The 23,830-nt window shown below is 51.3% G+C and overlaps 3 protein-coding genes across 6 annotated transcripts; 2 read left to right on the forward strand and 1 right to left on the reverse strand.

Moving 5' to 3' along the window:
- Positions 1-4,694: 4,694 nt before the first annotated feature.
- Positions 4,695-10,789, reverse strand: POU2AF2 (POU class 2 homeobox associating factor 2). Of its 3 annotated transcripts, none has more exons than XM_057432029.1 (4): positions 10,597-10,789; positions 6,767-6,809; positions 5,772-6,067; positions 4,695-5,211 (listed from the first exon to the last, which is right to left on the reverse strand). In XM_057432029.1, the coding sequence occupies exons 1-4, from the start codon at positions 10,747-10,749 to the stop codon at positions 4,810-4,812; spliced, it is 894 nt and encodes a 297-aa protein (XP_057288012.1). In that variant the 5' UTR covers positions 10,750-10,789; the 3' UTR covers positions 4,695-4,809. The 3 variants fall into 3 exon arrangements, with proteins under 3 accessions (XP_057288012.1, XP_057288013.1, XP_057288014.1); XM_057432030.1 differs by lacking the exon at positions 10,597-10,789 and adding an exon at positions 8,822-8,919; XM_057432031.1 differs by lacking the exon at positions 10,597-10,789 and adding an exon at positions 8,261-8,505.
- Positions 10,790-16,011: 5,222 nt separating this feature from the next.
- HINFP (histone H4 transcription factor) lies at positions 16,012-20,172 on the forward strand. Its single transcript, XM_057432024.1, has 9 exons — positions 16,012-16,209; positions 16,457-16,683; positions 16,867-16,978; positions 17,239-17,391; positions 17,881-17,958; positions 18,052-18,172; positions 18,267-18,405; positions 18,681-18,805; positions 19,123-20,172. Exons 1-9 carry the CDS (start codon positions 16,047-16,049, stop codon positions 19,643-19,645), a joined length of 1,641 nt encoding a protein of 546 aa, XP_057288007.1. The 5' UTR covers positions 16,012-16,046; the 3' UTR covers positions 19,646-20,172.
- Positions 20,173-21,572: 1,400 nt separating this feature from the next.
- Positions 21,573-23,238, forward strand: LOC130611349 (CUB and sushi domain-containing protein 2-like). 2 transcript variants are annotated; one of them, XM_057432012.1, is made up of 4 exons: positions 21,573-22,324; positions 22,550-22,717; positions 22,822-23,055; positions 23,152-23,238. In XM_057432012.1, exons 1-3 carry the CDS (start codon positions 22,075-22,077, stop codon positions 23,034-23,036), a joined length of 633 nt encoding a protein of 210 aa, XP_057287995.1. In that variant the 5' UTR covers positions 21,573-22,074; the 3' UTR covers positions 23,037-23,055; positions 23,152-23,238. The 2 variants fall into 2 exon arrangements, with proteins under 2 accessions (XP_057287995.1, XP_057287996.1); XM_057432013.1 differs by lacking the exon at positions 23,152-23,238 and having other exon boundaries at positions 21,573-21,877; positions 22,190-22,324; positions 22,822-23,144.
- Positions 23,239-23,830: the final 592 nt, after the last annotated feature.

A 23,830-nucleotide genomic window follows, 5' to 3' on the forward strand; every position in this document is an offset into this window, starting at 1 on the left:
GCTGTAACAGGCATACAGGTCCCTCCAGAAAGGTGACAGGCTGAGCCAGGTCTGCCTCGAGGGGAGTATGCTGAGCTGTGCTCCCAGCAGCTGGAGATTATTCATCTTTTTCTGGTTTGTTTCTATTCAACAAACTGAAGATGGGGAAAATGAGGGGAGGAAAGGGTTGAATTTAAGAAACCAGGCCTCCCTATAGCCAGGGAGCTACAGCTGTAAGAGGAGTACATGCTACATCCAGCCTCAGCTCTGATCTGCACAGGTAGCACACTATGAGGAACTTAAACCAGCAGATGAGGTAAAGACACATCTGTAACCTAGGGGCTGGGTATCAGAGAGCTCCCACCCCTGGTTCCCATGGCAGAGCTTTGTGCCCCGAGGATCCTGCTTTTCCAGCACTTTGAGGCCCCAGCGCAGTCTTGCGCAGCTGAAGCATCAAGAGCAGGGCTGCCATAGCCAGGCTGTGGATGGAAGGGGCAGGGTGATTTAGCTGGGGCTGGGGTTCTAGGAGCAGGGTGGTGAGGGTGTGCAGGGGGTCAGCGTGGGGATCAGGAACAGGGCGATAAATTCATGCTGTGTGTCCGGGTGGGCTCGGGGCAGCGGGCGGTCGGGGCAGGCTTAGGGTCAAGAGCTGAACGGGGAAGGCGCAGAGAAGTAGAAGACGAGGGTGCGGGGACCGCGTCTCCCTCCCCCGCCGCAGGGCTCGGGACGGCAGCGCCTCCCCGCCGGGAAGCCACGGGGATGGCTGCCGGAGGGCGAGCGGCGCCCCGGCTCCCCCCAGTCCTGCCCGCTGCGCTCCGGCCCCGCCGGCTGCCCCGCGGCGGCGGCCCCTTGGCCGGCCGGGGCCGGCACTTGGCGGGCAGCAACAGCGCTTCCTAGCCGCCTCCTTCCCTCCTCCTCCCCGCCCTCCCCTGCCGGGTGCTCCTCGGCCGGGAGGCGATTGCCTCACTCGCGAAGTGACCCCGGCGAGCCCCGAAACAGCCCCAGAATGGGGTGGCGGGGGGATACAGGGGAGGAGGCGCAGCCGGGCTTACCGGACATCCTGAGCAGGAGTGGGCAGCACCTCCCCGGGCGCCTGGTGCAGCAGCAGTGGTGGCCCTGGCCCCGGCCCCAGAGCAGGTGAAGGGGGCAAGAGGAGACAGGCTTGAAATTTGGGGGCGAAGGGACCTGCTTGCCTGGCAGCAATGACAGGTGGATCCCGACAATATTATTGTTTTATCCCTACGGGTATAAGTTTGAGTTTTTCTCTCCTAATGCCAAGTATTTAAAACCTCTAGAAACCAATGATTTGACAATCAATGATTGCGCGATACTTTCAATTTGAATATTCAAAGGCTCCACAAAATGGGCTATCTTTTTGTGAAACTGAGCACATCCCCATCTAGCAGAGGGTCTGGGGGAATAAGATTTGGTAGGGCCGCCCTCCCCACCCTTTGCTTTTGGGACATTTGCAGGGTTTTATCCATCTTGCCCCAAACAAAGCAGATGCCTCACAACTGACTCAGTATTTTCCCCTCAGATGCACAGGCTGGGCTCCAGCCCTCTCATATTTCATTTGCTACCTGCAGAGAGGACTCTACAAGGGGCTGAGCTGCTTTCTACATGGTTTTTTTCACATTTTAAGGCTAAATACTAAGGTTTTGGGGCCCAAATGGCAGTGTGCATGTGTGGTGCTACACCCTGGACGCCCAGGTAGCTGAAGCTCCCAAACCCCACTTCCTTCCACAGCACACCCTTCCCTCTGCCCAGATACCAGGCTTATATTGGAGTTTATTTGCATTTTCCCCTAATTCAGACTATTTGCTCTCTTTGCACAAATTGCTCCCCCCCCCCCTTCTTGCATGCTGCAGTGCTGGCCTGCCCTGTGTGCTGTAAGTGGTGGGGTTTCGGTGTGTGGTAGGATGGCACAGTTTCTGGATAACCCTTCATCACCATGCAATACTGATGTAGCTGGGATCTTTAGGTTGCATTTAAACTTCTCCCTGGGCACTGCAGTCTCTGCCATGCCCTGGGAATAGCTGGCTGCAGCAGAAAGCAGGCCAGGCTGTTAATAATCTACCAGCAGTGCAGTTTGGCTATTGTTGCAGCTGAATGTTTTCCTTTAATTGAACAAATACACTTGGTTTCTGCGGGGAGTGGGCTCAGCTGTGATGCTATTCCTTGTGCTGAAACGTGGGTGTGAAGCCCCTTGCTTGGGGTGGCTTTGTAGGGATGCTTCCCATGGACCACTCTGGGTAGGAGCCCTCTCTTCCTACCTCTGATGCAGCAAAAGAGAGAGTAGGGGTCACAGGGGAGTACACAGGCCTGCCTAAGAGGTTTGGGACCTGAAGCCCCTGCTGTGGCTGCTGGTGATGGGAGGGTAGAGGCAGTGAGGCTATCATGGTGTGGGGGGAGCTGGCACTCCTGGGAGCCAGGGTAATGTTTACTTCTGTAACCAGAGACCGCAGAGCAGAGAGTGCAGGCTGCTCAGCTCCAGCCCTGCCTGAGCTGTGTGCCTTAAGGAAACAAGAAGCACCCGTGTTTGGGTGTTCCTGCATGTCCTGGGTTTCGGAGCATTTCCAGGCTCACAGAGCTGGTTAAGATTTGAATGCCAGAGTGGGTCAAATACTTCCAAGACAGCTCAAAAACTTCCTATCCTTGCTTCTCTCTCAGAGCCTGATGGAAATAGAGCCAGACTGAAGCTGGTGTCCCCGTCCATGCAAGGCCCTTGAAGAAGGTACGGCTGAGATTTGCCACTTTTGTCAAGCAGCAGCTACAGACAGCGATTCAGGTGGTGCTGTCTGTTGTGGTATGGAACGATGCTGTGGGCTCATGCAGGTCTCAGGTTTGGTAGCACAGGGGACTGGGTGCAGGGCAAGGAGACCTGCACACACCTGAGATGCTCTGGGGCTCCTTGCCTTGCCCTGTCCCGTTGTCAGGGGAGCAGCTCTGAGCAAATGCCAACCTGGGATGCTCCATGCTGGCTGCTCGCAGGAGCCTCTGGTGCCCAGGGTCCAAGCATGGGGAGGCAGCTGGGCTCACCTCGCCCCATGTTTAGCAATGTGTGCGGAGGAGTCCTGGTTGATGGCTCTTTCCCTGGGCTGAGCTTTCCATGTCTCCACAGGACCCCACTAGCAAATAGAAGGGCACAGCCCATGGGGATAAGCAGAGGTGAGATCTGAGGCACAGAGAGCAGCTGGAGTTTGCTTTTTCAAGCAGGTCTGAACAAGGCTGGGGAATCAGGAAGCGTTGGGAGGGACCCCAGTCCAGCCAGGACCGGAGCTGGGCGCTCCTGGCCAGCTGTGGGCTCCTCTTGAGGCAGGAAGAGCCTGGGTCAGCTCCAGGGCTACTGCTGCGGGCTGCAAGGCCCTAGGGGTAGAGGCTGTGCTGGGCCCCTGAAGACATCAATGGGTCTGCCCAGTATGGTCATTGTGTGCACACTGGGGTGCAAGGACATTCCTGGGCTCCAGGAGGAGGGGTGCCGGGGATGGTGCTAGGTGGTATCCCTGTACAGCAAAGGGCTTTATTTGTGCAGAGGACTGGCCTGGCTGCTTGGCAGCTCTTTGCAGTGATGCTTACAGGGACCCAGTATCGTTGCCTATTTCTAGGTGCAGCGCTGTATCCCCAGTTCACATTGCCCCACAGAGAGGTGCCTGTAGACAGCATGGCATGAAGCGATGCTCTGAGCCCGATCCTGAGGCTCCAGTGCTGTTTATAATCCCTGGATTGTGCTGAGAAGACTCCAAATGTCCCATCAGCCTCAGGATTTGAGAAGAGGCAAGGAGGGCCTTAAAGCATCTCACTGCTACACACTTTCAGGCAATGGAGAGCTCCTGTTCTTCCTCAGCAAGGATTTGTTGCTGCTTCTGTGGGTGCCAGGCTGGGGGGTGAGATGGGGCAGAGCAGGTAACCTCCACCGGCTCTGGATGCAGCAGGCGGGACCGGCGGCATGCGCGAGGGATGCGCCGGACTCCGAGTGTGTGTTTGTGGGTGCAGAGCTACCTCTAGTGGCCGTGCGCCTCGGCAGAGCCCTGGGACCTTAAATCAGCCTTGGTCCCAGTTCTAGGGCCGGGTGGGTATCTCTAGGCAAGGGGCTGTCAGCATTCTGCCTTATGCCCACTGACTCAAGGCTTGTATTTCTCTGAGGGAACAGCTCTGCGTTTTCTTCAAGGCAAAAAGGAAATTGGGGAGGGTGAGCTTTGTGCATTACAGGTCAGGCTTCCTCCTGCACAGAGCATCAGGCAGGATGGTGTTCCCACAGCCTGCCAGGGCCCCAGCTTTATTTGGTTGTAGCCTCCTGTGCTACAGGCTCTAATGTGTCATGAACTTGCTACTCTGGGCATAACTGTTGCTCAAGCTAATGTCATTGTTCGTAGCATGCTGGAGTTAGGAACTAGCATTTATGCTGCTAGGTAACAAGATACCATTACACAGACTCTGTGCTATTAAGGAGGCCCTGCCCCAGCCCCAGCCTTGCTCTTCCTAAATGTTTTCTGGTAATGCTGTGTAAGGGGTTTAAGGTTCAGAGCAGCCTGTTTTCCCAGCACCTGAAAAGAAGTACCAGAGATCCTTGTTTGTGCAGATGTTTTTCAGGCTGTGAATTTTACTTGTAGCACAGCGGGACTGTGAGCAATGACTTTCATAAGGCACTAGAAGGCACCACTATAAGCTAAATGTGGTACATCCAAGTGATTGTACTTCTAAACAGAGCATACAGCACTGTACAGCATTAGCATCCTCTGTTTAAAGGACCATCTTTAGGAAAAAGCACACAAGTAATTAATTTGCTTCAATAATGGTCCATTCTTCTTTTACTCCAGCTCTTAACTCTCATCAATAAGTTCTCCGGCCTTCATAAGTCCCCCAGATGGGACTTCCATCATCTTTTGCCCAGGCAGAGTTATCATGCAGAGGTGATGTCTCTGAGGACTGCTCTGTTGAGAGGTGGCTCATCCTGGAGGTAAGCTCATTTGCCACAGTCATGATTGGTGAGAAGGTGTAGGGTGAGGTGGCAGCATAGCTGGGGGAGTAGTGGACATCTTCAAGAGGGTGCAAAGGGTAGGGCTGGGCTCCGGGGATGGCTGCGGTCCAACCTGAGCTTCGGTATGGGGAAATGCTTCCTGATTCATGTGAGGAGAGGCAGCTGGCACTGGCAGGCAGTGGCTGCAGAGGGTCTGAGCATGCACCATCCAGCTGGCTGAGACTGTCGGGTGAGGTCTGCTCCCAGGGCTCTCTCTGCACGGAATCAGGGAGAGAAAGCAAGAAAGAACCCTTAAGAATAAAAGCTTGGCATACCTATCTTGGCTTCACCAAGCCAAGCCATCCTCAGCGCCTAGCTGGGAATGCTCACATCAGTTCTGTTGCTCTGGAGCAGTATTTGGTATTAAAGCTTTTGCAAGGAAACATCCATGTTGTCAATAGCAGGACTGACCATTCCTGACCCTGCAGGGCCCAGAGTGAATGGAGAAGTGGCATTAATGGGGATAGGCAACAGCCTGGAGCTGACTAAGGATGTTTCTAGAAACTTAAGGAGCTTAATGCAGGAGCTGTTTTGGGGAGCAGGGGAGGTTGTTAATTTAGGAGCTGGTCTCCAACAGAAAGAGGGGATAATGACATGAAGGTCATGGTCAAAGAGAACACACATTGCTCTTCAGCCCTGCCCCTTCTGTTGTGTTCTCTGCTGTAGCTGCCTCCTCTAACAGCCACATCCTTCCTGCATAAGTCCCCCTGACTTAACCCCAGCTTTAAATTGGGTAAACTTTCATTGGGTGACTGAGAACCACAGACTCACTCACTAGTAGGAAGTGCGTTGTGTCATTAGGTAAAGATGGCAGGAGAGGGGGCACAGAAGGGCTGAAGAAGGAGCTGGTACCAGCTGTGAGGGGAGTAGCACGGTAATCCCCATACTGGTCTGTGAGATACTGGTCCAGAAGTGCTGGGAATGCCTGAGTGGCAGACGAATCACTAGAGAAGGGCTTGGAGCCTAGAGGGGATGAGTAGACATCACTGACAAACTGCTTTGTGTTGTGGAAATCCAACTCTGTGGTGAAGGATCTCCTGACGCCATAGTAACCAGCTGTGGTAGGTGAGCCTGCAATGGCAAAGAGAAAAAATTGGCTCAAGGGAAACCATAACAGCAGCACCAAGAGAGCCACAGAGCTACGGCCACCACTGCAGACACAAAGTAGAGCCCTTTTCACTCTAGAATCACCCAGGGCAGGAGTCGCTCCTGTCTTCAAGCAGGTGTGTCAGCCCAATGGGCTTTTAGCACCTCAGACTGACCTGATCCAGCTGATGTCCCCATCTGCAGCAAACCAAGTGTGTTTTGGGAAAGCCTCAAGTATGAGGCCAGAGTTTGCTTCTTCCTTGCTCTGCTACAGCTCTTGGGGAGGAGGATGGTGTTACAGTCTCATACTCCCTTTCCCTGCCTAAGAGTTTAAACAGGTAAGCTCCTGGTTTCATACTTTCTCTCTGCAGCTTCAGGGAAAACCAGAAGACACAGAGGGAAAAGAAGGGCTTCTGTGTGGCACCTCTACCAAAAGAGATGGGAACTGCTTTAATTACCTTTTTCACCTCTGGGAATGTCATACAAGATTACAGAGGCTTTTCTTTTATTATTGCTGCTCCTGTTTTGACTTTTTCAATTACTTTCCTCCTGGGCTCTCTCTGAGAGGTAGCCCTACTCCACTGCTCCTTTGCTCCCTTCATGTGCTTTGGAGGAGAAGAAACAGGAGCAACAACAACTGTCCAAGCGATACAGAAGTCATTTATCAGTGGAGGAAAACCTCACCTGGCATTTGGACAAATGATGACTGTGGTGTGCTGATGCTGCCCTGCAAAAGATAAAGATATGTTAAAAAAGGTCTTTTCAAAGCAAGGCAGCTCTCTAAGCGTGTAGTTTGGGAAGGTGCTGGCATCATTCCGATGCACTATTTGAGTCTTGGTGCTATCAGCATGAAGAGCTTAACTCTAAGATTTCAAGCCTCTAGCCTCTGAGGTATTAGCAGATGTAGGCTAAGAAGAGATTTTGAAGTCTTGTGTAGAGCTGATAACAGTAGAAATATCAAGATAACTGGCTGCTTTCTCATGGGCTGCAGGGTCCCTTAATGCAGGCATAATGCTGAGCCTTCCGTTTTGGTGTTGGCTCAGAAGAGGTCTCAATAAGCTGTTCTCTAAGCCCTTGGCTGGTCAAAACAGGCAGATTCTGCGCTGCCTGTGTTCTAGCCCAGCTCTCTTGTGCTCCATCTACCTGCTGCAGAGCTGCATTAGCTGGCCCCTCCTGGCAGAACAGGCAGGCTATGTTTGGAGGCAGTTGCTTCTAGTTCCTATTTGGGTGTTACAGAAGTATCGATAAAAATAATCTCTTGGTCCCTAAGGAAGAATTAGCCTTGAGTGACCCTGGTGCTCATGGTGGCTAATTCCTTACAAGTACTCAGGCAAAGCCATCTGCTCCTCTGGATGAGAGCTCACACACAGAGTTTGACTGAGTTCTGTCTCCTGACTTCCAAGCCCATAGAGCAGAAATACCATGCCCATGGCTGCATTACTTCAGCTGTGCTGTTGTAGTGGCCAGTGATGGTGGCATGCTATTTTCAGTTTGCATAGTGCAAACAGGAGGTTCCTGCCATAGCAAGCAACCAAATTTAGAGGTTTAGATTTGAATTAAATTTGCCAGCGCCAGGACTTCCTTTTACTGCTGAGGAAGGTTTGCAGCTGCTCCCTGCTCCATCATGAAAATGAGCTCTGAGCCCACACGAGTCACGCAGGCTGCAGGAGTGGTACGAGGCATCAGGAAGGAGCCCTTTGGCTTGTGGTCAGATGAACGTGTTCACGCTGCAGGTTCAGGACTTGCACCTGCCCCCAGCTGGGACATTTTTGGCCACAGACCTCAGTGAGGATCATAGCTAGATATGCAGGCTGCCCTGCAAAGCTAAAGCCTCCACATGCAAATCTGGTCTTGGCAGACACCCCTCTCTCAGCATCCATGTCACTTCAGTGCCAGTCTCTAGTATGAAGCGTTTAAAGTTACCAGTGTATCTAAGTTCAGCTTTGATCCTGTGTGTTCAACAGCTACTGAAACCATCTGACTGTGTGTGTCACAGGCAGCAAGTCCTCTTGCACATGCCTGTGGTGAATAGCCACAGAGCTAACATTAACTGCGAGGGTTTTACTTGCCTTAATTCAATTTCAAGAGCCTCTGCAGCAGCCCATCTTTGGCCTTCATCACAGCAGGCACCTACATACTTGCAGAGACCTACATTTCACTTGCCTCCTGGCTCCTTACCAAGTGATGAATGGCTCAGCTTAATTGAAGCACATTAGTTCATTTCCTCCCTGCATTACTTCCTTTCAGTGCTGTGGGACTGGGGTAGCTGGATCTTCTGCACCACATCAGTGTGTCTGTTTAGCATCACTTGTGCCCACAGTATATTCAGCTGCTGATAAGCTTGGTCTCAGCCTGCCTCACACAAGAGCAGGCAGATATACTGGTTAGGGGTACTCCAGAGAGCTGTTGCTTCACTGCCTTGGTAACCTGGGAGCATTGTTCAGCTACAAGGCTGCCTTGGGGGACTAAACATAAGGTTGCAGGTCAAAATAATGACCTGGTCCTGCAGTGGGGCTCTATGGTGCCCTTTGACTGTACTTTGGCTTCAGTGTATCTCATCTCCAGACCCAACCTGTAGCACAGCAGCTGGAGTAAAAGACATTAACAGTAAAAGCAAAGTTGAGCCTAGGCAGAGCACCTCACTGGTTTGCTGATGGCAAGTATGGAGAATGATCCATCCCTGGCCTCTGAGTCCTGCTGGGCATAGCGCTACATCTGTGTACCTAGCAGCTTCCTCACCTGAGGAAAGAAGGTAATCCTGCAGAGGGCAAATGCTGGTTTCATGCCTACAGTGGGAAACAAGTCAGATCTTCACTAAAGCCCAGGACCTTCTGCCCTGCATCTGATGGGACTAGTTGTCATGAAATTGTTGCTGTTCTGCTGCTTCAGTAAACAGCCCAGTGGCTCACCTCCGATGAGCAATGCCCTTTCCTTAGCATCATGAATCTCCTCTATAGACCTCCCCTTGCACAACAGCGGCTTACCGATTTTGGAGCAAAGATCACGTTCAAACAATAGATGCAGCTAAATTACACAACATCATAAATACACAAAGGGGTGTTCAGTTATCTGCTGCTTGATTCGGGATTATATTATGTCACATGAACAGAGCTGCACTTACAGCTGTTCTTTTCATGATACATTCAAGCAAATACAGACATTTGCCCTGCACAATAATTTTTTGTGCCTTGTAAGGAATTAGTAACAGGGCTGATATTGCATTAGATTGATACACAACTGCTAAGCTTCGGAATACAAAGCAAAGTGTAATAAACCAAGCAGCAAGTGGTCTACAGTTCCTAGGGCTTTTTATTGCAGCTGTTGAAACTGCTTTCTTCATAAAGAGAGCAGGTAAACATGATAGTCATCAACCAGGATCTGTTGTCTCAGTGAGCACAAACACAACACTTGCTTCCTGCTGCTCTCCAAAGCAGTCTTCCCAAATGCCTCCTGGTGGGAGCATGTGTTTCCCAGTGACTGTCCATGGCTCAGGGCAGTCTTCTGCATTTCTGCAGTTAGCTGAAGGCTGTGAAGATATCTATGGCTAGATCTTGCTGTGTTTGGTAATGCCCAAACTGGCTTTCTGCCTGTTTTGTCACAGAGTTAACATGTGAAAGTAACAGTGAAAAAAAAACAAACTTGGAAGTCCCTTTGAGGTCTCTGTTTTTTGCTGAAAGCAAAAAGCCTGAGGCAAGTGGATGGGGGGAAAGAGCATTAACACTGTGTGTTCTGCTGCCAGCCATTTGTGTCTTTGCTCCTGCCCTTTCCTTCCAGGACACAGTTTCAGCAGCTTGACTGCATCTCCTCATCTGTCAGAAGGCCCCATTGCTCCCAATCAGCTTGGAAGGAGGTGCTGCTGTTTGGTAAAGGTGAGTCTCAAGAGTACACAGGGAATGGCTTACTGTGCTACCAGGTGCCATGTGCTGGCACCTGCAATATTGTGTCTTCTGTGCACAGCACTGCTTCTCTGGCTAGTGATTGAGAAAAAACAACGTAGTGCACTATAATTTAGGTTTCCTGTTGCTATAGAACCACTTTAAGAAGAAATCATCTCTAACAAACTGATGCTTGGCCTCTTTCCAGACCATAAAATCACTGCATCTCTTCTGGCACTCTAGTATGCCAGAGAGGAGCTGGAAGCAGCACAGCATTCTGGGAAGAACATCTATTTTTGTGGCACTGAGTTGAGTGTAGCTAGTGAAAAAGGAAGTTGACTTGGAAGGGTGTCATATGCAGGATGTGGAAGGAATGAGAAATTCAGCATTACTGATCTGCTTGGGAAAAACAGCCAAAGGACTTCAGTCCCTCAAAGGTTCACTAATGCAAAAAATCAGGGAGACATCTGTGATCTTTCAGGGCAAACACGAGCGCTGCAAATGGTTTTTGCTATTCTAGGTCAATGTTGGCGATGCCCTGAACTCAGCATAAATGCTCTTTAAACCAGAGGATTGCATGACATGACTTTTCTGGTTCGGAAAAAGGGCTGTGTGGTGGTGGAATGCAAAGTGACTTACACTGAAGTGGGAGGCACTGCTCTGCCTGGATCGTTTCTCAGCAAGAAGGTCCTTGACTGTGTGCTTCACCCTCACTCCTTGGTACACCCGTTTGCCAAAATCTGTAGGGACTGAGGAAATGAAATGGGCATTAGAGGAGTTTATTGAAAGCATAGAGCAGCTGGAGGAGGTTGTTATGGAAGAAGCAAATTCATTTCCTCTGTATGACAAGTTAGGAAGGAAGTACATAAGACTGCTATTATTAATATAAAATTATCCCTTAGGAGCCAAACACCAAGGCCTACTCATTTGCCCTACCTTGTATTTCAGCACTGGGTGCCATGTGGTTTCCATGCACATCCCTCTGTGTCAGATATGACTGGCTGATGGGGTTTGGTTTTTCCAAAGAGAGCTCTGGGGGGTCCTATGTTTCCTCTTTGGGTCAGTAAAATTTGCTTTGACTGCACATCCCTACTGCTTTCAGCAGAGGTGGTGTCGGTTTAGCCCTTCCCTGCCCTTCTGGAGCTGCTGGCTTTCAGCACATCGCTCTGTGAGCTTTGATGTCAGCGCAGCAAAGGTGGAAATACCCCAGGGAGTTGGAATGGCTCCTGTGAACAGTGATGTGAATCACAGTGCAGATCTCTGCAAAGAGAAAGGAGCTGTCTGCTCAGTGTGATTTGTATCCACAGTGAATACAGACAGGTACTTTGGGACTCTACTGTTTTATCAAGGTTAACAAGGAAGGCACAAAGAGGGGTACAGTGTCTTGGCCATGTCACCCAAGAGGCTGATGGCAGGCCAGGATCCATTTTCTTCACCTGACTGGATTACAGCACAACCTGTCTATAGGGTCTGTGTGACTTTGGGTATGAGGCATTTGTCCTCTTCCTCTGCCAGGATAAAGCTTTGCAAGATCTGCCTTGTGTACAGGTGTTTTGGCACAAGTGAGGGCAGAGAGGTGCAAGGTACAATACTAGGAACAGCTCTTTTATCTTGGCTAGCAGGCTATGCCTGAACAGAGATCCCACACCTGTGGAGCCAGGGAGGGATGTCCATATGGGCTTTTATTGAGATCTTCCAGAGAAGAGCTTAATTTGAAGCTAATCCCTTGGAAAACACACAGCCGTGTCCTCTGAAGGGAACACAAGCAGACGTTCCACAGCTGATGTGTTTGATCTTTAAAACTGTGTTTTATCGTTTTGCCTTTCTGCTTTTCAGGATGCGTCATTTGGCTCCATTTATCGCTTTCATTCATGTGGCATTGTGGCCCCAGGTGCCCATGGACATTGAGAGGTTAGAAAGGGAAGAGCAGAGACTTCAGCCAAGACTAGGCAGAAGGCAAATATGTTGCAAGAGACGGTACCCCAAAAGGCTTATGATCAAAATAGAGGTGAATGCTGAGTCTGAATATGAACCAGTGAGCATCTGTGGACAGACTAGGACATGGCTGGAATGGATATCAATCCTTGCAGCTGAGAGGAATCTCTATACTGAATCTGACTTTTTTTGACAGCCCATAGCAGAAATCTCCCTCCTGTAGTCCCTTTCCAGGGCTGTCTTGCTGAGAGCAGTAGGAAGCATGGTTACCTGGTGTGCACATGTAGCTGGAGCTCGAAAGCTGTGGAAGAGCAGGCATAACTGGCAGAAACAGCTATGCTTTCCATAGCAGAAACTTTGCACCTTTGCATAAGAATTCATTTAGAGATAAGAGTGTTGATATTTGATGGAAAAGTCTCAACTGTATAGCACAGTCCATTGAGTTCCATCGTGGTTTCACACCTGCGATAAATTGTGCAGCCTTTGCTAGCTACATCCAGTTGAAGATTCAGGCCTTGATTTAGCAGAGAACTTCTGGAGGAGCACTGAAGCCAAGGCTTATGTTGAATTTTCAGAATGGGAATATTTCTAAAATGGCATCACTAGAAAAGCTGTGAGCAGCTTTTCTTCATTTATTCTGCAGTCTGATACTGCCAAATCCCACAGCCTCTCTGTATGAACTGAACTTGCTTCTCTGTGACCTGCTCTAGAAAGTGTCTGATGCTCTGCACTTCTGCAGTCCTGTTTTCCTAATGTATTTACTATGGTCTAAAGACATTAGACAAACACTTCCACACATCCTTACTTTTACACATGGGTGCTCTTGAAGTTACTTCACTTATGCACTCACAGTTATTCCTCTGCTCAAATTCAGAAGTAATAAAAGTAATGGCTGTGCCCTCTAGCCCTGTTTTTAACTTAGCAGTCCAGCCCCACAGAACTAAACCTGTTGCTTTCAGTGAGTTATTTATCAGGATCTGATGCTGAGCAATTGAAACTCCAGATAACTCTGCTGTTGCCAGCACTGGGGAAGAGAATGCTCATTTAGGCCTGAGTTTATATAATTTTCAGGCAAATTGAATCATATAATTTTGATCTAACCTCATTTTGGGAAAGTGCTGCATTGTGAAGGAATAGAAATTCAGCCTAGTGAAGGCAGAACATGCTAATAGATGCTATTAAATTATTGTGACATTAAAGATGCCATAAATCAATTTTAGAAAATCCTTTCTGATTTTAAAATGAGCCTAAGGACAACATGGTATGTTCTTTTGCTGATATTTAGATAGAGGCTTCTATTTACGCTTGTGAAAAGGTGCTGAAACTCACCTGTTTCCATTGTCACTGCTGACAAGTCCCAGCTCTTGGACTCTGCAGGAGTTTGTAGAAGGGCTGTCTGTCATGAACCTCCCAGCGCAGAGTGAAGTCTGTGCTCATACTCCACTGGTAAAGATCCAGTCGAGCCTGATGGAAATATGTTTTTGACAATTTAGTGATGTCTCCATGATACCTTGTTTGGGATTTGCTTAAATGCAAATCTCTTGTGTGTGTTTCACTCCAATTTGCATGGTCAGTGCGGATCATTCCCAAAGAGTCCCTTTCCTGTCTGAGCAGACACTTCATGGATGAAAACTGAAGTTTACCAACAGAAAAATCCTAGGTTAAAGTGAAAGGCTGGTATGTTTTGCAGCGATGGGCCATGGCCTTACAGGTGAGGAACCTGGCTGGAAAAGCAAGGCCTGGGACAAGAGCATCTTGTCATGTGTAAGTGTGAGATACCCATGTGCTGTTGAAGATGAACACAGCGGGGCTTATTCTGACAGTAGTACGGTCTCTTCTGCATCACACAATTAAAACTGGGTCTTTGAACACTGTGAACCCAGGAAGCTTTGCATATCATTGAGAGCACCTGTGGGGAGAGGAGTAACACTCAGCCAGGGATACGTGCTCATGGGACCAGCTGGAGCATCCTTTAGCAACCCAACAGGCTCCTGGTGGCAGGGGGGGGAAGCAGGGTTTGGCTCTTAGTTATCAAGCAAGGGGTTCTCTTTCAGAAAGTCTGAGATTAGTCTCCACTGAGATGCCAGGAAGGGAAACAGCAGCCAGGAAATGACCTGTTTTTACAATGCTGCTAGACCCAGATTAAAGGGACTTTTGGCCAGGCCTGCTATAACCATTCCTTTGTTCCCAGCCTCCAAATGGTAGCAAAACTGTTTCTGCAAAACAAGAAGCAGAGTTAAGCCTTAAATTCTTATTTAAGCCTAGTAGCTTGTATCCTAGTTCTGAAACATCCACATTTGCTGTAAGAAAGCCATTTTCCCTGCAGCACAGGTAGCACAACCTGTCAATACGCTGAGGATAGGTTTTTGGTGAGGCAGATGATCTCTAGAGCATTTTGTGTACAAGCAGAGCAGGCACAGCATTGCTGTGCTCATTTTACATGAGCAGGACAAGACTGGCGCCAATCTGTTCTTCATTATTAAATATTTCTCCTTTTGTGGAGTCTGCTGCCAGCTTGCGGGACTATTAGGTAAGATCTGTTCCTCTTTGTAACTCTGTGTACTTTGCCCAGTGCTGGCCTAGAGATTAATTTGGCCTGCCATATGAACTTGAAATGCAAAGAACAGCAGCTGGCAAAGGCTGCATCTACTCAGGCCATTGAGGCAAGTGGAGAAAGCAGAGCTGAAATAACATCCTGAATAATTCCCAGTATTCTTAACTTGCAGAACCACTCGGGTATTCTGCCTGCTCAGACATGGAGCTCAGGACCAAGAGGACATCACACAATCAAGGTACTGTGTGCCGACTCTTTTACCGTGCATATATGCCCTTACATAAGACAAGTCCTATTGTGGTCCATCCATTCTTAGCCACCCCATCCTGGTACCCGCAGGTGTCTTGGGTTTGGCTGACAGGTAATAGAATGGGCAGGAAGCATCAGGCAGGTTGGGGATGTGTGGGCAGATGTGAAGTCCAACAGAAGAGGGCTGTCTGCACTTTATCAGCAGGAGGCTTAGTTTGCCACCTGCTTCCTGGCAGGCTTCCCAGATAGTTTTGTCTTCTGCGCTGGATATTTATATACTTTCTTTAGGATACACAGGTTAAATCCCAGTCCCATTCAAGCTCATGGCTTTGCACTGTCTAACCTGGCCAGGTGTTTTCTGCACCGGTTACAAAATAATTACATTGAAAGCAACAGATCCTGCAGAAAACAAATAAATGGAGATAAAATAATAATGCTACTAAACCCCCAACAAACAGATCCAGATTCTAACTGAGTCAATTTCGGCACGTACTTCCCATTCACATCAGAGGGGAGAGCTGGTGTGTATGACAGGAATTACAGAAGCCATTGTGTGTTAGAAAGGCACGCTTTGTGGCACATTTTATACTATTTTGGTTGGATTTAGCGTGGCATTTACCTGTGCCAAAGCAAACTTTGAGTTTTGTGTCTCCATTTGGTGTTACAAAAGCGTGGCACAGCAGTTGTAATGGTCAATGTATATTTGTTTAATTCAAACTGTCATTTCAGTTACTGAGTAAAGAGAATATGTTGCATTATCTCACAGCAGGAGCTGCAATCCTGATGCATTCTGTGTTTGGTGCTTGGCTGGGATGCTCAATCATGAGGCTTTTGACCGCAGTTTTGCACTGTGAGAACTCTCTTGTTTAGACAAGGAAGCATTCTGAAACGACAAGAAATTAACCTATGTGGCAGCAGCGAACCCAAATGTTACCATAACCAAACGTGCTTTAATCCCAAAAGGACTTCGCTCGCAGGTCAGCCCCAAAGGGGGCCGGAACCTTTGCGAGCCAGCTCCGGTTTCCAGCGGGCCCTCTCGGCCGCTGTACGCGCGCCTCCAGCTCCTGCGCGGTGATTGGTCTGCGGCTCGGAGGGGCAGCCGCTATTGGAGGAGCGGTGCAGTCCGTTGGGTTCCGGCGCCCCCCGGCGGGGCAGAGCCGGACGGAGAGTGCGGCCGCTCCAGCGCTCCGCTCTGCCCGGGGCTCCCCCGGCTTTGGCCGCCGCTTCGGTGCCGCTGGGCCCCGCGGTTCCGGGCGGTACGGGGCCGCCGAGGCCTGCTGGCAACACCGGAGCAGCTCGTGGCCACGGCGGTGCGGTGAGCCCTCGGCGTCGCCGCGCTGCATCCCCGGCCATGGCGCCCGCCAAGGCCGGCGGCAAGGGTGCCTTGGTGCTGCAGTGCGAATGGGAGCTCTGCTCGTACGTGGCCTCGCAGATGGAGGAGTTCTGCGAGCATGTGGCCCAGCACCTGCAGCAGCACCTTACCAAGGAGCGCCGGGACGAGATGGACCCTCTCGGTAAGGCGCTGGCAGCCTCGACCGCTGCTCTCCCACTTGTATGAGCTATTGCATTGTGTGAGGATCCCCCTGTCCCCGAGGAGAGCAGCGCTGCTGCTGCTGGACTGCATGAAAAAAGCTGTGGTGTTCTCTGTGTGCTGCAACCTGAGCTTTACTTGGAAAGTTTCCACCAGGCTGTTAGAGCATGAATATTTCCTGTTTTCTCAGGGTGTAAATGTCATATCTCATTAATATCTGCCTGTTGCAGAGGAATACACGTGTTTGTGGCAGGAATGCGGTTTCTGTTCCCTGGAGAGCTCAGCTGACCTCACTCGCCACGTCTATTTCCACTGCTACCACACCAAGCTGAAGCAGTGGGGGCTGCGGGCCCTGCAGAGCCAGTCAGATGTGAGCCATTGCCAGCTGGATTTCCAGAGCCGCAATATCATCCCTGAGATCCAGGAAAACTTCCTGTGCCTCTGGGAGTACTGCGAGGTGAGAACAGAGAACCCAGTTTCGCTTTCATATATTTCATCTTTGGTGCAGCCAAGGGAAGGAGAGCTGCTTTTGTCCTGCAGCTCGCCTGCGTGCCTGCCTGTATTTGTACCTGTGTGAAAGAACCTGTTGTGCTCAGGCTGATCTCTTTACCCTCTTTTGTTTGTCCCTGCTCCCCAACAGAGATCATTTGATAATCCCGAGTGGTTCTATCGGCACGTGGAGGATCACAGCTTCTGTTCAGAGTACAAGGCAAGAGGGAAGGAGAACCATGTGGTCCTCTGTGGCTGGAAAGGTTAGTGAGTGCATGCAAGGCCTCTCTAGAGAGCTTTGCACAGGGCTGAGTTGCAGATGTTGTCCAGGAACATTAGGGATCACATTAATGATCTCGCTTAGTGATCTCATCCTGCTGTGACTCTTCTCTGGGGGCTTTTTGGAGTTGATTTTTGCTAACCAAAACAGAAGCAAGAAGCCTGCCATTCAGTCAGGTTGCAGATTGTGGCCCATGTGTGAAGGATCTTAATCCATTAATGGTATTCTGTTGCTTCTGTTCAGACTGTGACTGCACCTTCAAGGGGCGCTGCAAACTGCGGGAGCACTTGCGCAGCCACACGCAGGAGAAGGTGGTGGCCTGTCCTACCTGTGGGGGGATGTTTGCCAACAACACCAAGTTCTTTGACCACATCCGCCGTCAGACTGCACTGGACCGTAAGCTCCTGTGGGTGGGTTGTAAGCAGTCCTCTGGCTGGGTTATTTGGCTTCCTAGAGGTGCCTGTTCTCTGTAAGCAGAGGGCATGAGTGTGCTTGAAAGCAGCCTGGCTTTTCTGATGGCTGGGACCTCAGACACTGCTGCAGGCAAAGCTGTTCATCCTGTAAGGACCCAGGCAAAGTCAAAGGCAGCAGATGGGCTCTTGCAGCAGCACTGGGATTTGTTTGTTGAGTTCCCTCAAGCTGTGCTGATGTGTGTGTGATGGGTTGCTCCCTAGTTCTTGCACTGGCAGCACAAGGAAGCTGTGCAAAGGGGAAGCAGATTGGTCTTTGCAAGTGATTTTGTTTGTAGTCAGTGTTTGCTGTCTCTGCCTGGAGAGGGTTCCCAGTTGCCTCTTTTTCTCACTTGCAGTTCTTTGTGCTGTTCTCTCTGCTCTGATCTCTTTTCTCACCACCCTGTCCTTTTTCTCTCTGCCCCTGATGCTGCAGAGCAGAGGTTTCAGTGTTCTCACTGCTCCAAGAGGTTTGCCACAGAGAGACTGCTCCGTGACCATATGAGGAACCATGGTGAGTAAAGACCCCTTCTCCCAGCTGAGGCCATGAAGAGTGTGTGCTCTTCCCTGTTTTGCAGTAATGTTTTCCACCCACTCTTTCACACAGTGAACCATTACAAGTGCCCAATGTGTGACATGACCTGCCCACTGCCCTCCTCCCTGCGCAATCACATTCGTTTTCGGCACAGTGAGGAGCGGCCATTCAAGTGTGACTATTGTGACTACAGGTGAGGACCAGGGTTCTCCATCTTGCCGCCCAGAGGCACCTGTGTGTGTGTGCTTCACAGTGTTCAACTTTGTTCCCTTATCATTTCCTTTTAGCTGCAAGAATCTCATTGACTTGAGGAAACATCTGGAAACTCACAGCAAAGAGCCAGCCTATCACTGCGAGTTTGAGGCTTGTAGCTTCACTGCACGCTCCCCCTGCTCCATCAAACTGCACTGCCGGAAAGTCCATGAGGTACAAAGAAAGCAGAGGGCTATTCTGCTGTGTAGTGCCTCCCAGCGAGGGTGAGAACTGCTAGTGCAACATGCTGTACAGAAGCATGAATTAAAAAACTAGTCATGCGAAGTACCCCAGGCTGAGCAGGGCTGTAGGAATGTGAGGTCAGGTTGCACTTCTCTCTTATTATTGCAATAGTACATCCTATCAGCCTCCTTGGAGAACATGATTCATCCTTCCAGGCCCACTGATCAGGCTCATGGGGTATTCACATCCCTTTCTCTGCCCTTCAGGGTGACTTCGAGCCGCGGTACAAGTGCCATGTCTGTGACAAGTGCTTCACACGTGGAAACAACCTCACTGTCCACCTCAGGAAGAAACATCAGTTCAAATGGCCCTCGGGACATCCTCGCTTCAGGTACTGCCCAGCCTTAGCTTCTCATTACCTCCTCTCTAGTACAAGAAATAGCTGAAACCACATCCTGTGTCTTGCTGAAGTAGAGGCCTGGCAGTGCTTGGGCTCTGATATTTACCTGTAATGTGTTCAAGACCCATGTACTTTAGGGTTTTTATCATACTTGCACAATATTATATATGAAGTACTGGCCGTTGCAACCAGTGTGCAACTTCACAGTGCCCCTTCCCTTCCTTGGCTGCAGCTTCAGGCTGCTACCTGTCTTGTGGGAAAGGGCTATAGTGTGACTGGCTCCATCACCCCTACCTATCTCTGCTCAGGTACAAGGAACATGAGGATGGCTACATGAGGCTGCAGCTGGTGCGTTACGAGAGTGTGGAGCTAACAGAGCAGCTACTGAAGGACAGAGAGAAGCGGGGTGAGGCACTGGATGGCTCAACTGAGTGTGTGGTGCTGTCTGAGGGTGAGGGCAACCTGCAAGGCATCATTCTGGAGGCCTCAGGAGAGGCTCAACCAGTTGAACACTGTGTTCCTGAGCTGCAGGTGACCCAGCTACCCTCAACCTCTCACTGTGCTGACAGCCCTGAGCCAGCACGGCCCAGTGTCTTCGCAGGAGCAGCACTGTCATCGGGGAAAGAACCAGGCGCCCCAGCCAACCCCATCATCCATGTGGTGAACAGGACCAACGAGCATGGGGAGGCTGAGACTGTGTATTATGTCATGGCCAGCACCTCCTCAGAGGAGCAAGTGGCAGCAGCCAATGGGGTGGCTATGGAGCTGGAGGAGAATGTCATGGACCGTCTGCAGAAGACAGCTGAGGAGCTGGGCATCCAGATCGTGTGAGGCGCTACCTGCCTCTCTGCATGAGGAAAACTTGGGCCTCCATGGGATGTGCTGGTGGGGCAGGTTGAGAAGTGCTTGAGGGATAGGGCTGAGCTTTTCTTCATCTGCCTGCAGCTGGTGAATTTCCTCCTCTGCTGACCCAACCTCAGTGACTGCTGGTTCTGGTCAGCACAGGGAGAGGGGAAGGACAGGTCTCTCAGTTGTGGTCAAGTGACCTGAGCTGGAAAGAGCTGTCCGTCTCCTCCTTGTGGGGGATTAGGGACTAGCAAGAATCTCCCACCCTTCCAGGAGGTTTGGCCTTTGCCTGTCACAGTGCTTCCCCTCTTGGTCACTCTTTGGTGATGTGGTCCCTGCTGCTGTGCAGCTAAGTTGTTAGCGCTTGCTGAGCTTGGTCCTCAGCTAGGATCTCCCCAGGCAGGATGGTGTGCTGAGCAGACACCAGCTGGAGCCTCTTCCCTGGGGAGATGAGTGGCGCATAGCAGAGCTGTTCTCCACGATCCATACTTTGTTCTCCAGGGGTGGCATGTTCTCTGCCTTCATCAGTACTTCCCTGCACATCACCTCTCCTAGGTTGTTCAGCTGGTGCTGTCAGTGGTGTTTGCACCACTGGTCCCGTTATGCTGTACTGATCCCTGGGGGGAGAAGGCTGGAGGTACTGTCCCTTGCAGGCTGATGCAGCACTGGGGAATTGGAAGCTTTTTTACTGCATTTGTCCTTCTCTGGGTTTCTTCCCCACATTGGGGTTTGGGGCTCCTGGTTGGGCAAAGTGTTCTCTGGCAAGACAAATAAAAGTCAAGACTGCTAAGCCAGTCAGTGTTTGGTGTCTGTTTCGGCCCCATCCCTGCCAGCCGTGGCACGTTGTGGTGAGAGGATGAGACAGTTGCCTAGAGTCTGCAGTGCAGGAGATGGGCACTGAAGAGCAGCCAGGATCTCTTCACGTGTCCTCTGTTCTGCTGCTTGGTGCAGCTGCCTTGGCGAGTGTGTTGTTCCACATCCCAGAGGTGGCACTGGAAGGCCAGGTTTCACTCTGGCACTCTTGTTGCCTACATGGGTTTGATTTTTGCTGTCTCCTTCAGGGTGTAAATGTCATCTGTCTGCGATGTCTGGGCTTGTGAGCAGAGCCAGCTTGCCCTTCGTCAAGTGAATTGGATGAGGATAATATGACGCTGGTGTCCCTGGAGTGATACCCTCATCACCCTGTGTGTGGAGTTGATGTGCTGAGATGAAGGCAGGGAAGCACTCTGCTGATATGGGCTGAATGCTGACTTTCCCCTCTCTTCTCAAGCAGTTCAGCAAAAGCTGATGGAATTCCAGGTTAATGGAGGAAATCACTTTATACTAAACCCTTGGCCATCTGCTCACTTTCCAATTACAAACACTGGGTGTGATTTGTGGCTGTGCCCTTGGGATGGGGTGATGAGAGCAGCCCCATAGGCTTGTGTTCTGAGTGAGGGGCAGCATGCTCTGCAGTTGCTGGTAAGGAGCAGGGATGATAGTGGGCAGAGCTGCCTGCTGCAAGCTGTGTGGAAGGTTTCCTGAGGCTGAATCCATGTGAACACAGCTAGGGCCGTCGGCTGGGCACCTTGTGCTGAGGGTGAGACAGGGTAGGAGGCAGCTGTCTGTCCCAGCAGCCCTGACAGCACACAGTGCAGGAGGATGTTGCTAACTCTGGTTAGAGCATCCCTGTGCTGCTGAAGTGATGTGGCTGGGTCTTGCCTAACTTTTCCGGCCTCTGCCCAGCTCCTGCTCCCTGGTACCTGGCAGAGCTGGATTAAGGATACCTTGAGAGAATGGCCTTCTGCCAGGTTTCATTTGCAGTACTTCCAGCTTGGCCCTCTTTCCAGCATGCGGGCCTCAGGGCTCTGTTGCCAAAGCTACAGCTGCAGCTGCATTATCTTGGACTACAGCACTCCTGCACAATGTGAGTGCTTGGTGGTGGGAGTGAAGACAAGGATGTGGTGACTGGGAGGAGTTGTCCCTTTAAACACTGGATCCAGGGAGGGTAATCTGCCAGAGATTATCTGGTGGGGAGAGGATTGGCATTAAAGGGAATGTCTCCTCCCCTTTCCCCTTGTCCTACAGCATGGAAACCAAGTTCACTTTCTCCTGGGGAAGTAGAGAGAGGCCTTTGATTTGAGGGATAAGGGGAGGAGGGCAGAGTGTGCGCTATGGGACTGGGCCTCCTCTTCCTCGCCGTGCTGGCCACGCTGGTCTCCTGTGAGGACCCAGAAGGTAACAGAGTGTTTGGGGAAGAGGGCTTTACAGGCTGCCCAGCACTGCTGGCACCTGGCTGGACTGGTCTTTTGGAGCAGCGAGCAAGACCTTTGTCATGCCCCTGTGGTGAGCACAGGGGAAGTGGGAGCTGGTCTGCACAAGAGCTGGGTGCTGCTAGAGGATGCACTCCTCACCACAGCAGGGTGTGAGCTGGGATGAGCCTTTCCTGGGCTAGTACCACCTCCCTGCAGATCTCTGAGGACTGGGGAGCTGGCAGAAAGGGTGGTCCCTGGCCTCAACCCTGCTCTTCCTTGCTCCCTATGGCACCAGGACACCTGGACACTTACTGGTCTGGCACAGCACCCATCTGTTTGGGAGGCTGCAAGGGAAAGCACAAGGAGCTGAAGAGGAGCCAGTGTGGGAATGGCAGCTGCTGCTGGCTGGGATACAAGTCCTTCTGCAGAGGTACAGCCAGAGCACGGATAGCGGGGGGGATTGGGGATGGCTGCAGAGCTTGGCACAGCCAGCTTGGGGAGGGCAGGTTGTGTGCCATGCACGTGTGGAGTCTCTCCAGCAGTCCTGGGGCACCTGCAGATCCTGCACAACACCCACAGCCTTATGTGGGTGCATGCTCTTGGGCTGCACAGGGTGCTAGCCCTGCACTGCCCTCAGCAACCTCCCTGTCCCCAGTGAACTGCGGGCGACCCGAAGCAGATTTCCACTCGGTGGTGTACGGCAATGACTGGTGGGTCGGCTCAGTGGTGCGGTACAGCTGCAGACCTGGGTTCCTGCTGCTGGGGGACCCAGCCAGTGCCTGCCAGTCCGATGGCCGCTGGACCCCCAAGCCCACCTGCCTCCGTGAGTACTGCTGGGTGAGGGCTGCAGGCAGGTCTCCAGTCTCTTTTCTCCCAGCTGTAGGGCTGGTGGGCAGCCTGTCATGGGCTCTGGCTCTGCTCTTGCAGGGATCTGCCTGCGAGGTCGGATTGAGATCAGTGAGAGGGACATCACTGGGAGATGCTCTTCATCTTGCAGCACCCAGGCCCACCTGGGAGCCTTCCTCAAACGTGGCTGCATCAAGATCTCGGGCTGTGTCACCAAGCACTCGGGCTGGGCCCGCTGGTTCCTGCGCTGTGATGTCTGCGAGTGTGACTGCTATGTCCCGTGTGGTGAGTCCTGACAGCTGCTGCTCACCTTTGGTAAGGGCCTCCCTCATTGTTTTGTGGGAGAGGGTGACAGTGAGAGCTGGGGGGTGCCAAACAGCTCAAAATCTGCTGCCTTTGCTCTCCTTACAGCTTCCTCTGGATAGAGTTGGGCCACCCAGGGCTGGCCCCATGCCGAGGGAGGCTTCAACCCCGGATATCTGCTTACCTTCATCATTGCTGTTCTTCTTTCCTAAGCTCCATGCATTTCAAGGCTGTCATCTAAGAGGAGAGGAGATGTTCTGGACTCGCTCTCTTGTAGGGCTGCCTTCCTGCCTGGCCCCATCCCATGACTCTCCATTGGCGGGGGATGTTCTATGAGCAGCAGGCACTGAGGAGCTGCATGCGTTTCCTGCAGCTGGGCTTGGGAATGGTGCTGTCTTGACCCCCATTTGCCTGGCTGTTTCCTAGAGAAGGTTCATGTCCCCTTTAGGAGGGAGAGAACACGTGCCTGCTCACTATCTCCATGCCATGGGCAGAGCTCTCAGGCCACAGCAGCCTGACCAGTGCTGCACCACCCATTACTGAAGAATCAAGTGTTAGAGTGGGACTGCCCCCCAGCCTCCCTGGGAGTGCTAGGACCAGAACAGCTAATTGTGTGAGCTCTCAGGTACAAAGCCTTTCCCATGGCCATGTGGTCCACACACTGGCTTCAGGGCATGCTTCTTTGAAGTGTCTACACTCTTGCCCTGAGAGCCCCTTTCCCCAGGGACTTTTAACAGTTTGGGGACACATGGAAGCTGATGTCCTGCAAGTAAAATGGGTAAGGAGG

This window comes from Pezoporus wallicus, unplaced genomic scaffold (genome assembly GCF_028554395.1).
Source record: "Pezoporus wallicus isolate ANWC-B61680 ecotype Strahan unplaced genomic scaffold, APGP_CSIRO_Pwel_v1 scaffold_8769, whole genome shotgun sequence".
Taxonomy (NCBI): Eukaryota; Metazoa; Chordata; class Aves; order Psittaciformes; family Psittacidae; genus Pezoporus; species Pezoporus wallicus.

What these genes read in the sequence shown, in the direction of transcription:
- LOC130611349 (XM_057432012.1), top strand. Translation starts at nt 22,075, where the DNA reads ATGAGCCTTTCCTGGGCTAGTACCACCTCCCTGCAGATCTCTGAGGAC. An exon ending in ATACAAGTCCTTCTGCAGAG is followed by an intron (nt 22,325 to 22,549) that starts GTACAGCCAGAG and finishes CCCTGTCCCCAG; the next exon opens with TGAACTGCGGGCGACCCGAA. An exon ending in CCCCAAGCCCACCTGCCTCC is followed by an intron (nt 22,718 to 22,821) that starts GTGAGTACTGCT and finishes CTGCTCTTGCAG; the next exon opens with GGATCTGCCTGCGAGGTCGG.
- HINFP (XM_057432024.1), top strand. Translation starts at nt 16,047, where the DNA reads ATGGCGCCCGCCAAGGCCGGCGGCAAGGGTGCCTTGGTGCTGCAGTGC. An exon ending in GGACGAGATGGACCCTCTCG is followed by an intron (nt 16,210 to 16,456) that starts GTAAGGCGCTGG and finishes TGCCTGTTGCAG; the next exon opens with AGGAATACACGTGTTTGTGG. An exon ending in TGACCATATGAGGAACCATG is followed by an intron (nt 17,959 to 18,051) that starts GTGAGTAAAGAC and finishes TCTTTCACACAG; the next exon opens with TGAACCATTACAAGTGCCCA.
- POU2AF2 (XM_057432029.1), bottom strand. Translation starts at nt 10,749, where the DNA reads ATGCTTTCAATAAACTCCTCTAATGCCCATTTCATTTCCTCAGTCCCT. An exon ending in ATCATTTGTCCAAATGCCAG is followed by an intron (nt 6,068 to 6,766) that starts GTGAGGTTTTCC and finishes TTGCCATTGCAG; the next exon opens with GCTCACCTACCACAGCTGGT. An exon ending in ACACAACGCACTTCCTACTA is followed by an intron (nt 5,212 to 5,771) that starts GTGAGTGAGTCT and finishes GATTCCGTGCAG; the next exon opens with AGAGAGCCCTGGGAGCAGAC.